Source organism: Mobula hypostoma, chromosome 1 (genome assembly GCF_963921235.1).
Source record: "Mobula hypostoma chromosome 1, sMobHyp1.1, whole genome shotgun sequence".
Lineage (NCBI taxonomy): Eukaryota > Metazoa > Chordata > Chondrichthyes > Myliobatiformes > Myliobatidae > Mobula > Mobula hypostoma.
In genome coordinates, this window is record NC_086097.1 from 227,119,779 (window position 1) to 227,134,231 (window position 14,453).

General features: G+C 39.4%; 1 protein-coding gene across 1 annotated transcript in view; it reads left to right on the forward strand.

The window, feature by feature from the left end:
- Positions 1–14,453, forward strand: part of LOC134349574 (paramyosin) — a 674,039-nt gene that overhangs the window by 233,632 nt on the left and 425,954 nt on the right. The window contains exon 6 of the mRNA XM_063054149.1: positions 6,871–7,008. Within this exon, the coding sequence (XP_062910219.1) occupies positions 6,871–7,008 (138 nt within the window). The remainder of the gene's footprint in view (positions 1–6,870; positions 7,009–14,453) is intronic.

The following is a 14,453-nucleotide window of genomic DNA, read 5'->3' on the forward strand; positions in this document are numbered from 1 at the left end:
TATGGTCTTATGGATTCCTTTGCAGAAACAATTGGTAAATAAAGTGTTGCATGGAATCATGGAAACTTTTTAAAATATTCCATACAGAAGAAATTACATTGGTGCTGTGTGATCAGATTGGAACATTCCATTTCAACTCCCATAATATAATGCATTCTCTTCTCCTACCTCAGCTGAAGCTCAGCATGGGGCTTCCCTCTGTCTACTTTACCTAAATTCAAGGTATTCTAGAATGTTGTTGCCTGTGATCTAACTCCTATCAACTCCTGTTCACCCATTACACTTGTGCCTTCTGACATGCCTCCAAGTAACACAATGCTTCAATTTTAAATTCTCCTTCAATATTTCAAATATCATTTTACCAATAGTAATCGTGTCTTCGGTTTCCTAGTTCTAAACTCGTGAAGTCTTTTTTGAAATTTTTCTGTTTTTCTTTCCTCCATTCAGACTCTCACTGAAACATTTAAATTTGACAAAGCTTTTTCTGTGCTGATACCTCCTTTCATGACTTGTCTGTAATTTTTATTTGATCATGCTCCTGAGAAGCTATTTGGGAAATTTTGCTGCATTGAAGGAATTTTATTAGTAGTCAACATTATTTAAATAAGGAACATGCCCTGGGATAATACACAGGCAAGGCTTCCTTTTGTATTGTGTACTTGTTCCTGTGTGCGATATGGGTAAAAGAAATCTCCCTGAAATAGTTATATTTCCTTATGTAAATGATATTTTCTTTGTGCTCTTGAGAAGATTTGATGAATTCCAAGAAATAATTCTCTAAAATATGCTCACAAAAGAAAACTTTTCAGTCGTGTCTGTTTCTGTGGTGGAGGAACCTTTTATGGACCAGAGTATGTTGAGGGATTTTGGCAATTATACACTGAAATCCTTTTAATCATTTTGTTGTCAGAAAATTTGGCACTCAAACAAGTTATGAACCTCCAGGAAAAGCTCTACTGGAAGTTTTCCTGAGTTTTTGCACTAATCTTGTGGTTGCACACCATGGAAACAACAAGCCCATTTGTCTGAGTGGAGATGAAGAACTGAAAGACAAACAAATATTCTGTAATTTCCATCAATATATAGTACTTAGCTGAGTCTGCGTAAATGTAAACAGTTTAAAATGCTAGATTTTAAGTACGAATCAATTTATCTTAATTGCTTCATATCTTTTTATTTTTTGAGTGTTTGGTAGACAGCATAGCTGGATGTCAGGTTTCTTTACTATTCATTTTTTGGATGGGGCTTGTTTTGGTCTGTCCACTTTGTGATGTGTTATGGAAAGCCCTGCTTTTGTGCATGGCTTAGCCACTTTGGATCAGGACAGACAGAGCATAGAAATTTACAGCACATTACAGGCCCTTCAGCCCACATGTTGTGCAGAGCATTTAACCTACTTTAGAAACTGCTTTGAATTTCCTTACTGCATAACCCTCTATTTTTCTAAGCTCCATGTACCTATCTAAGAGTCTCTTAAAAAACTCTATTGTATCTGCCTCTACCACCGTTGCTGGCAGTACATTCCACACACCCACCACGCTCTGTGTGAAAAACTTACCTCTGACATCCTTCCTGTAAATACTTCCAAGCACCTTAAAACTATGCCCCTTTATGTTAGCCATTTCAGCCCTGGGAAAAAGCCTCTGGCTATCTACACGATCAATGCCTCTCATCATCTTATACACCTCTATCAGATCACCTCTCATCCCCTGTCACTCCAAGGAGAAAAGGCCAAGTTCACTCAACCTACTTTCATAAGGCATGCTCTCCAATCCAGGCAATATCTTTGTAAATCTTCTCTGCACTCTCTCTATAGTATCTACATCCTTCCTATGGTTAGGTGACCAGAACTGAACACAGTACTGCAAGCGGGGTCTAACTAAGGTCTTATATAGCTGTAACGTTGCACCACGGCTTTTGAACTCTATCCCACGGTTGATGAATGCCAACACACCATATGCATTCTTAGCAACACTGTCAACCGCAGCAGCTTTAAGTGTGCTATGGACCCGGAACCCAAGATCTCTCTGATCCTGTACACTACCAAGAGTATTACCATTAATATTATATTCTGTCTTCAAATTTGACCAAAATTAACTACTTCACACTTTTCTGGGTTGAGCTCCATCTTCCACTTCTCAGCCCAGTTTTGCACCCTATCGCTCCTAACATCCTTTCCCTGCCTCAATGGAACATACCTATGCAGAATGCCATGCAAATGTTCCCTGAACATCCACCATACTTTTGCCGTGCATTTCCCTGAGAACATCTGCTCCCAGTTTAGGTTCCCAAGTTCCTGCCTAATAACATCATATTTCCCCCTACCCAATTAAATGTTTTCCCAAATTGTCTGCTCCTATCCCTCTCTAGCACTATGATAAAGGAGATAGAGTTGTGATCACTACCTCCAAAATGCTCTCCCACCGAGAGATCTGACAACTGACCAAGTTCACTTCCCAATACCGGATCAAGTACAGTGTCTTCTCTGATTGGCTTATTTACATATTGCATCAGGAAACCTTCCTGAACACACCTAACAAACTCCACCCCATCCAAACAACTTGCTCTAAGGAGATGCCGGTCAATATTAGGAATGTTAAAATCATCCATCACAACATTATTATTGCACTATTCCAGAATCTGCTTCCCTATCTGTTCCTCAATATCTCTGTTATTTTTTTGTGGGGGGGGGGGTTATAAAAAACACCCAGTAGAGTTATTGCCCCCTTCCTGTTTCTGACTTCCACCCACAATGACTCCGTAGACAATCCCTCCATGACTTCCTCGTTTTCTGCAGCCGTGATACAATCCCTAATTAGCAATGTCACACCCCACCTCTTTTGCCTCCATCCCAGTCCTTTTTGAAACATCTAAAGCCCAGCACACTCAGCAGCCATTTCTGCCCCTGAGACATCCAAGTCTCTGTAATGTTTCCACCACTAAATTCATAATGGTCGATCTATAAAAAGTAACTCTGTACTTCTCATACATGTCAGCATGACCTAATGTGTTCGAATGAATTAATGACGTACATGATCCCTAATGATTAACTAAATTTTTTTTATTGAAAGTCACACCACCTTAAGCATAACTGTTGCAAAAAATTGTTTGATCAATAAACCAAAAATGCTAAATTACTTTCTTAAGTACATTTAAAAGGTACTTTAAGGATAGAGAAGGTTTGGAAGGATTTTGGCCAAATGTGGGCAAATGAAACTAGCTTAGATGGGAATCATGTCACATGACCTGTTGAGCTGAAGGGTCTGTTTCCATGGTGTTCAATTCAATGAGTCTAAGAATTTTTTTAAAGTAATGTGATTAATTTTATAATTTAAAATTTTAGGTCATAAGACATAAGAGCAGAAATAGGCAATTTGGCCGCACCATTTAATCATGGTTGATTTATTTTACCACTCAACCCCATTGTTTCTCCCTGTAACTTCTGACCCTTTGACTAATCAAGAACCTAACAACATCTGCTTTGAATAGACACAGTGGTTTGCCCTTCACAGCCATCTGTGGCAACAGATTCCACAGATTCACCACCCTCTGGCTAAAGAAATTCATTTTCATCTTTGTTCTGAATGATGTCCTTCTGTTATGAGGTTGTGCAATAGACTCCCCCACTATTGGAAACCTCCTCTCCACATCCACTTTATTAAGGCCTTTCAATATTCAGTTGATTGCAATGAGATCCTCCCTCATTCTTCTAGGTGCCGCTGAATACAGGCCCAGAGCCATCAAATTCTCCTCATACATTAACCCTTATATTCCCTGGATCAAAGGTTATGGGGAGAAGGCGGTAGAATAGGTTTGGGAGAGATAGTATGTCAGCCAAGATGGATCGGCAGAGCGGACCCAATGGCCTGAATGGCCTAATTCTGCTCCTATGTCTTAAGGTCTTATGGAAACGTCCAGTGAAATGCATTGTTTACATTAATAACCAACACAATCCAGGAATTTGCGGGTGGGGGGGGGCGTGCTGAGAGGGGGATGGTGAACAGCATGCAAGTGTTTGGCTGAATAACACAGAACACAAGAAACAACAAAACAACAACAGCAAACCAGCTATTTATACACATGGATATCTCCCAACCCTTGGACAGTTCTCCAGCATCCAATCTCCAGGCTTTGACTCCCAGACTATCAATCAACTTTTGGGCTTCAATCTTCAGTATTGACCCCCAGACTGGCCAATGATGGGATCCGAAACTCTGAAGTCCAACCCACTGATCAGACTAGTGCCTCCATATGCATGCTGCTTGCACGGACTCCTGGTTGTTGGCCTTCAAGTGTGGAACAGTGGCCTGGATTTCAGATGTCCTTTGTAATCTGGCCATGCCACTGACCTTTGAGCACGAGTGGAGGCCTGGAGTATGCATATCCTTCATCACCTGTCACTGGACTTTAACGTGGAGGGAGTACATAAGGTGTAGGTCAGATCTCTAACTCATCCACATCCCTATTAATAAACCCTACTCTGGCCTCTAAAGTCTCTACACAACTGTACCTAAATTCCCTCTATGGCCCCAAAAACCATTCTGACGAACTTAAAAAATAACTGAATTGGATTGATGACCTTGCTGGAGACTGCAGCTCAGCACTCATTCCAGGAATGAAAGGGTTAACGTATGAGGAGTGTTCGATAACTCTGGGCCTGTACTCGCTGGTGCTTAGTACTATGAGGGGGGGATCTCATTGAAACCTTCCAAATATAGAAAGGCGTAGATGAAGTGGATGTATAGAGGATATTTCCAATAATGAGAAGCTTTAGGACCAAAGGACACAGCCTCAGAGTAGAAAGACATCCCTTCAGAACAGTGATGTCAAGGGTTTCCATAGCCAGAGAGTGGTGAATCTGTGGAATCGCCACAGGTGGCTGTGGAGGCCAAGTTATTGGATATCATTAAAGTGGAGGTTCATAGGTTCTTGATTAGTAAGGGCATCAAAGGACACGGAGAGAAGGCAGGAGAATGGGGTTGAGAAGGTAAGTAAATCAGCCATGGTCGAAATGCGGAACAAATTGGACGGGCTGAATGGCCTAATTCTGCTCCTATGTGTTATCATGTATGGTCACGTTTAACGGATGTAATAATTGTATTTACCTCATTCAAGGCACTTTATTCACTCTTTGATTTTGTAACAAAATCCATTTAAATTGATGTGATGTTACTAAAATCCCAATAAATATCGTAACAGGATCACTTTTAAAATTATGGAAATATGAACCAGGCTTCACTTATTGTGATAGCTAGCCTTGGTTTACTACTGGACTGAGCCACTATGTGAAAATTAATTAACACATGTGTGAATTAATCACCTCAAAAATTATGGATTTCAGAGGGAAATTATTTACCCCTCAACCATCAGGGTTCTAAACTCCTAAACCAGAGTGAATAACTTCACTCACCCAACACTGAATTAATTCCCGAACCTATGGAATCACTTTCTAGGACTCTACAACTCCTGCTCTCAGTATTTATTTATTTATTAATTATTTAGTTTCTTCTTTTACATTTGCGCAATTTGTTGTCTTGCAGATTGGTTATTTCAAATTTACTTTGAACTTTGAAATAATTTGCTCACTTAGAGAGTGTACAAACTATACAGCGCAGGCCTAAGCCACTTAGGAAATTTGTCTTAAAGCTCTGCCGCATTATTAGTTTTTGGGTTATGTTCCACTGCTTTTCACAAACAACTTTCCCTTCAGTGGTGAATATTCTCTTTCCATTGTATTTCAGATAAAATTAGGATCATCTGCAACGATTGATCACTCTGATTGGAATAAAAATGCTCACTTCATTAACAATATAACCAGTGAAAGAGGACACCTTCAGCAGATAAAAGCTTCTGATAATTAGTCGGAAGCAACATGTTTTTTCTGTCTGGGTCCTCTGTACAGAAGTTCTCTAGTTAACATTTATAAAAATAATTAATCTCAAAAAAATGATCTTATTAACTACAGAGCTTAATTTAATTGATACCCTTCAAAAATGTGATTATATGACTGTTATATTGACAGTTATGTTCCAGCTACTAAGGATATCTTTTCACTAACAAAAGAATTTACCTTAAAATATTTGAGGTGGAATTTAAATACAATTAATAACAATGTGTAGAAATCGATTATCATGGTGAGGGTTTAATTGCTTAAAACAGCATTTGTCAGCTTTATGTTTTATTGACAAACTTTATCGATTTATCCAAATTTGGACTTTGACTTGTCTCTGGTACATAAAATTCGCATGTGCTGTTCAAATGGGAAATGGTTGTATTGATTTCCTTGACTTCAGCTGAAATGCTAAAGATTTTTGGATAAGCGTTCTCATTACTTAAGTCAAAATCAATATAAAAGAGCTTCTTTTAATGAAAGAGCAGTCTCAACACCTACTGTTGAAATGGAGTCCTGTTCATCCTTTGCCTTGGGTATTGATCACCTGGGTTGTATTACGGATGTCCAATTGGTTGACATTGTGGCTTAGTTATGTGTATAAACTTGCAGGTTCAGAAAAGAGAAGACATGATACAGAGTCAAACATGTAAAATCCACTTCTTGCAACGGAAAATGGTTGGGTGTTTTTTATAGGTATAATTTCAAAAACAAACTATAAGATGACTGGGTAACAACATTCTATTAAATAATTTGTGATTTAGTTACAATGTGAGATGTTCTTTGTGTGATTTACTTATGTTGTCACGAGGGAATCGAAGGAATCTAAACTGAGTTTTCAGTTTTCGTATCTGTATACAGTATTTTTCATTGCATTAGGAAATCCACATTCAGTGTCTGATTTCCCTTATTGAAAGTCCATTTGCTCTATTGTTGGTTGATTACTTTGTTTATCTAATTATTTTCTGGATTTCTTTCAGCCTGAAGTGAAAGAGCACAGAGTTTATGATCTTGAAGCAGAACATCAAAATGGGAAGACCCAAGCTCAAAGGACTTCATTGCAAAACTGTAATGAAACAGATGTTAACCACAAGTCATTTCAGCAAGTCCAACATAAGGTATTCTGCATGGATACAATTAATTATTGCATACTACGTAAATTGTCCAATTACCCTTGAGTTAATTAAGTGAAATAGACATTGATACATAGACAAATGCAGGTGTCATGTTATTGTGTTGTAAATTTACTCCCTTTTAGTTAATGGGCCCAGCATGTAAGCTTCCTAATAACAAAGCTACATAAAATTATATCGTAATTAGAACTGTTTTGACCCATAGCTAGAAAATTGTATTTTCATGTACCTATCACTTTTGTTCAACTTTAGGTCAATTCATGTTTCCTGTTTTATTTTAAATTTCATTATGTTCAAAACCTGATTGGTAATTAAATTATATTGTTTCTATGAGTAAGCATCTAAAAATAAATCTATATTTTGAAAAGGCTTAATTACACAGGTAAGTTATAGGAAAATGCATGTATCTTTTATACATTCTTCAATCTTACATCCGTATGAGATGTGTTTTGATAAAATTTTATTTAAATTGTGCATTTTTCCTGAATGTTGTGTAGCATAAACTTGCAAGATGTAATAACTAATATCTCTGTCAATCACGAAATCTGGAAGGATCTGGTTTTGAGAATATTTTTGAATATTTTCTCTGTTGTCCTAGTATTATCTTCCCCTGAAAGGACATAGAAAAGAGTGTTATTTTCAGCATTTTGGTGTTGGGCATGTGAATGATGCGATCTGCCCAACAAAGTTCTGAATTTAATTCTCATGAAAATGATAGGGAGGTTGGCTGAGGAGGAAGCAGTGACCTTTGCTGCTTATCATTTAAATAGTTTTTTTTTGGGGATATTGTAGAGACATTTTTGTTGGTTGTATTGTCACAAAATATAGGCACGGATCACTAATTACAAACAAGGGAAAATCTGCTGATCTGCTGATGCTGGAAATCCAACTCACGCAAAAGACTGGAGGAGCTCAGCAGGACAGGCAGCATCTATGGAAAAGAGCATAGTTGATGTTTCAGGCCCAGACCCTTCATCAGGACTGGATATGGGCTACAAATTACAACTGGAGATGGAAAAAGCATGTCAAAAGAGTAAAGTTATGAGAGTCAAGGGGGATTTCAATATACAGGTAGGTTGGGCAAATCAGGTTGGTGCTGACTCCCAAGAGAGAGAATTTGTAAAGTGCCTATGAGATGGCTTTTTAGAGCAGCTTGTGGTTGAGCCCATTCGGGATCAGCTATTCTGGACTGGGTGTTGTGTAATCACCGGATTTGATTAGGGAGCCTAAGGTAAATGAACCCTTAGGAGGCAGTGATCATAATATGATAGAATTCACCCTCAATTGAGAGAGAGAAGCAAAAGTCAGATGTATTGGTATTACAGTTGAGTATTGGAAATTACATAAGCATGAGAGAGGAGCTGGGCAAAGTGGACTGAAAGGGGATACTAGCAGGGATGATGGTAGAGCAGCAGTGGTGGAGTTTCTGGAAGTAATTTGGAAGGCGCAGGATAGATACATCCCCAAGAAGTAGTAGGATTCTTTTTTTTTGGGGCGTGTGCCTGCGTGCATGCGCGTCTGTGTGTGTGTGTCTGCGTGTCTGTGCGTGTGTCCGTGATGATGTCTTTTTCATGGCTTTACAAGGCGCTCCACTCCTCACACAGACATTTTCGCAGTATTTTCCTTTTATTTTACAAGGTCAAGTTGCAATCTCGACACTCAACCTGGCACAGATGGAAAGCGTACTCGGGAGCACACCCGACTAGTTTCAAACCCGGGAACCTCCGCTCCGGGGTTCAGCGCCGATATCGTTGCGCCACCAGCCTGCCCAAGTAGTAGGATTCTAAAGGCAGGATGACGCAATTGTGGATGACAAGGGAAGTCAAAGCCAACATAAAAGCAAAAGAGAGGACAAGTAATAGAGCACAAATTAATGGGAAGTTACAAGATTGGGAAACTTTTAAAAACCAACAGAAGGCAACTAAAAAGTCATAAAGGGGGAAAAAAGATTAAGTATGATGGTAAGCTTACCAAAAATATCAGATGATACCAAAGGATTGTTTCAGATACATAGAGAGTAAAAGAGGTGAGAATAGTCTTCGGATTGCTAGAAAATGATGCTGGCGAGATAGTAATGGGGACAAGAAAATGGTGGAAAAACTGAGTAAGTGTTTTGCATCAGTTTTCACTGTAAAAGACACAAGCAGTGTGCCAGAAGTTGAAGAGTATCAGGGGGCCGAAGTGAGTGCAGTTGCAATTACTGTACTTGGGAGAAGGTGTTTGGGAAACTGGAAGGTCTCAATGCAGATAATTCACCTGGACTAAAGGGACTACAACCGAGGTTCTGAAAGAGATAGCTGAAGGGATTATGGAGCCATTATTAATAATTTTTCAAGAATCGATAGATTCTGGTGCAGTTCTGGATGGCTGGAAAATTGCAAATGTGGCTCCACCCTTCAACAAGGTAGAGAGGCAGAAGAAAGGAAATTATAGGCCAGTTAGTCTGATCTCAGTGTTTGGGCAGATGTTAGAGTCAATTGGTAAGGACGTGGTTTTGAGGTACTTGGAGGCATGTGATAAAACCATCATGGTTTCCTCAAGGGAATATCTTGCCTGACAAATCTGCTGGAATTCTTTGAGGAAATAACATGCAGGAATGACAAAGAAGAACCTGTGGATGCTGCGTACTTGGGTTTTCAGAGCACCGTTGATATGGTGCTGCACATGAGGCTGTTTAACAAGGTAAGAGCCCATGGTATTACAGGAAAGATACTAGCATATATAGAGTATTAGCTGATTTGCAGGAGGCAAAGAGTGGGAATAAATGGAGCCTTTTCTGATTGGCTGCCGGTGACTTGTGGTGTTCTACAGGGGTCGGTGTTGCTTCTTTATACATTGTACATCAATGATTTGGATGGAAGAATCGATGGCTTTGTACCCAAGTCAGTAGATGATACAAAGATCAGTGGATGGGTAGGTAGTGTTGAAGAAGCAGCGGGGCTGCAGAAAGACTCCGAAAGATTAGAAGAATGGCCATGAATGTGGCAGATTGTATACAGTATTTAATTTGCAGGATAAGTCAGTAGTAGGGAAGACAAATGCAATGTTAGCATTCATTTTGGGAGGATTAAAATATAAAAGTAAGGAGGTAATGCTGAGGCTTTATAAGGCACTGGTGAGGCCTCTCATGGAGTATTGTGAGCAGTTTTTGGCCTCTTATTTAAGAAAGGATATACGGACGTCATAGCAGGTTCAGAAGAATGATTCTGAGAATGAATGGCTGATTGTTTGAGGAGCAATTGATGGCCTTTACTAACTGAAATTTAGAGAAGAGAGGGGGGATCTCATTGAAAATTATCGACTGTGGAAAGGCCCAGATAGTGGATATGGGGAGAATGTTACCTATAGTAGGGTAGTCTAGGACCAGAGGGTGTGTGTGTGGCCTCCATTGGTCATGGTCGACCATGGGTACTGCGCCTCTGGTAGCCACTGTCCGACACTATAAAGTGAAGCTGGAATGGCCTCTCCAGGGTGCAAGCCAGGGCAGAATTGATATGGAGATCCGTCTGTTGCCCATGCAGTGGGACTCCCCTCTCCATGCTGATGACAGGTCCAAAGGAACGACGAAAGTCGATACAGTTCGGTGCCAGCAGCATCGCAGGAGTTGCTGTGCCGGTGCTGGGTACAGCAGTCAGCCGCCTTCGGGACTCCGACTCCAGATTTTTCCTTGGGGTTTACTCCCAAAGTCTTTCCCGTGAGCAGGTATAGCTGCAAGGCAGCGGGGGTTTGAAATCGGAGTTTTCCCCCTCCGAGATGAGCTACCATCTGTGGTTAACGAGCCTCATCTGCCCAGAGCAACTGGTTTTAAGGCGCCAGTGGCCCGCCTTTGCCCCTTCCCCTGTCAGTGAGAACAACTCCGCCGGGCATAAGAACTGTGCCACACGTGAAGGCCAGGAATTGGACTTGGTTGTCAGACGCTGTTTGAGACGCATGCCATGAAGAGCATTTGTTTAGCAGTGGGAGCTCGTCCCCACTACCACCCTTCAGCTATGACTACCTTTGGACCAGAGGTACAGCCTCAGAAAAGAGGGACACTCGTTTAGAATGGAGATGAGGAGGAATTTCTTTAGCCAGAGCATGGTGAATCCGTGGAATTCATTGCTACAGGCATCTGTGCAGGCCAGGTCTTTGGATGTATTTAAAGTGGAAGTTGATAGGTTCTTGATTAGTCAGGGCTTGAAAGGTTACAGGAGGAAGGCAAGAGAATGGGGTTGAGAGGGAAATCGATCAGCTATGATGGAATGGCAGAGCAGACTCGATGAGCCAAATGACCTAATACTGCTCCTGTCTTATTGGTCTTATGACTCCACAACTCATGTTCTCAGTATTGTGCATTTACATGTTTTTTTAATTATCAATATTTGTTTTTTTCCAAACTTGCACAGTCTGCTTCCTTTTGCCCGTTGGTTGCTTGTCTGTCTTTGCATGTAGTTTTGCATTCATTCTGTTGTGTTTCTTTGTTCTGCTGAGAATGCCTGCAAGAAAATGAATCTCAGGGTAGTATATGATAACATGTATGTATTTGATAATCAATTTACTTTGAACTTTTTACTTTGAAAAATTCTGTCTTCTCCTATCCTTTCACCATAAAGTGATGCCAGTTAGCACAGGGAAGTTCAATCCTCAACTGCTTGCAGTCTTCTTTATGATGCACATACATATTTATTCCCTGTCTACTGCAGACTACTTGGGAGCAAACTCTCAGCAAAGTAATTGCTCCTTTTTATCTGGATTTAGAATTCATCCTTAGTTTCTTGGATATTCTCAGTCCTTACAACAGTAAAGGACTCATTGATAAATATTATAATGCCACCTCTTGTTTGACATTGCTTTCTGTTTTATCTGAACTGTCTATACCTTGGTTGATTGCCTTGCCCATCTTGCAACTACGTCTGAAAGAAGGGAACAATGTTTTGTCGCTATCTTTAATTATAGGCCTGATGTAATGAGCTCTGCTTTATAACGCTTTAAAATAGATGCATTCCAGCCTTGCACTCCTCCCCTGTGTCTAGAGACTTGGTTTTCCCCCTACATTTATCGGTTCCTTAGCTGCCTGTTTATTCGTACCCTGTGTCCGGTTTCTAGCCAATTTATTTACACCCTCCCCAGAAGATCTATAAATCTATACTGTAAGTCCTTTTTAAAGGGCATTAGACCTGATTTAGATGCAACCCATCGATCTGGTACCAGTCTCACCTTTCCCAAAAACAGTTCCAGTAATCCAAAAATCTGACTTTTGAACTTAATATTATTATGGGAGCTCATCAATATGCACAGGTTGCCATTTGTCAGATGTTCATTGCCTGTATATGCTTCTCTCATTCATTTTAGGATGTTGACGTTGACCTTACCTTGATTGAGATTTATTTTTCCTTCATGGTCACAGTATTTACAATTTGTTACCAGAACCTGGTTGGAGAGACTGAAAAAAAAATGGCATTGTCATTTACTAATTAAGATAGACATCTCAGCAGTTAGGAAATTAATTGGCTTTCAAAGGATGTTCTTTTTACTAATTAAATGTTATAAATCAGATGATTTTAATCCACAAGCTCTGATATCAGTCTGTAGGCTGAACAGTAAATGAAACATGCTAGTATTCTATTTTTCTGGCCTTTGTTTTACATCGCAGGGAGCTTGCCTAAAGCTAATGGGGATTCACTAATGGATGCAAATGGGAATTCAAGGCATTAACTAATACTTCAGTGCCGCTTCAAACTTAATAGAAGTAAAACTTAGAGAGATTGATGCCACAGAGACAGTGAAAGTGCTATTGGACCATAGAATCCATACGCTGTTGCTGGACTGGATTCCAATTCTAAACTTATTCCAATTCTCAATCAGTGAAGAAAATTGGACCATAGGATTCATATGCTATTGCAAGATTGGATTGCTGCTTATTTATAGCTCTAAGATTATTTTTAAATAATTTTATCTGTGGCATGATGTGCACCATATTAAAGCATATAAATGTGATGTTTAGAGTTATCATACTGTATTGCATATAGTAGCAGGAGCTTCACCCTTTATAGTCAATATGAACAGCAGTTATGCCCACTAAATGACGACAAAAGCCATTCCTTACAACTGGGTTGTATTGGCCAAGAATGTGGTGCTTCAATTCATCTAAAGAGCATTGCATCAGGAGTCTGTGCTCTGTATGGAAGACCATTGCGTCTTCTTGCAGTAGGATGTGATGTCGACTGATGCCTAATGGATTATAACCAAAGGCTTGTTACTCAACACATTTGTAGCTTTTCTCTACTAGAAATAAGATAATGGTAGTTGTCAGCAGCTGTCACAATTCTTTTATCCAGCAACGCTAAACTTCAGTCCAATATTCCACCCTTCTGGAAAACTGAAAGGTTTATTGCTGAGAAACAAGGAATGATGATACATGCATGCCTCATGAAAACCTTGTGCTGATTACTGTAGCTGAACAACGTGAGTATAAATTAAACCATGGAACCAGTAGGAGCAAAATTAAACACATAATAGGATTTTCCATACAGAAATTCATATCTTGTTAGGCTTATACTCAAACGTGGGATGTAGAATATTGCTTCTCAGGGGTTTATTGATTTATTTTAGTCAAGCGAAGTTCTCTAGTAGTATTTTTCACTAATATCTATTGCATTCAGTTCCTCATTTTCACTTAATCCTTAGTCCTTTGGTATTCTTGGCAGGTTTATGGTATATTCTTCTATGAAGACAAACTCAGAGTAGTAATTCTCTTATTTCTTTAAGTGCACCCATATCTGTCCGCAAAAGACTCACATTTGCCTTCCTTACTCTATTCCTTTTTATATACTTCTTAAGGCCGGAGTCCAAGCTGATATTACAGTGATATATGATCTATGTAATTCATGAGGTATGAGTCTGTAAAGGTGCATTGCTTTCTTTCTGGCACAAGAGATGCCAATTACCAACATAAGATGTAGTGAACTTCAGGCTGAGTCATAAAAGTGCAACACTAGAATGCATATGGCAGGAAAGTTAAGCATGCTGATGAATTCATCATAAGATTGAATAAATTTTTATATGTAGAGATATATTCAGTAGTGCATGTTGGCATTTATCTTCTCTGAGAGCAATAGTTAAAATCCTATTTTCTTACTTTTGTTCCAAAGTTGTCATTTCTCTTTCCAACTACTAGCTTATTCTTAATGTTAACACTTTCTCTGCTTCAGTTAATAAATTTGGTAGTGTTGCCATAGCCTAATAACCGTATGTAACAAAAATGTTTCTCCACTTTTTTTCCTAAATCTTATCTAATTTCTTACTATCAAATCAGTTCTAATCTCCTTTTCTAATAAGTAGTTGTTACCAGCTTACAGATCAAATTCAAGTCTGAGTCATAGAAAACCACAGAACAAAAGTAGGCCCTTCAGCCCATTTAGTCCATGCCAAGCCATGTAAGCTGCTTAGTC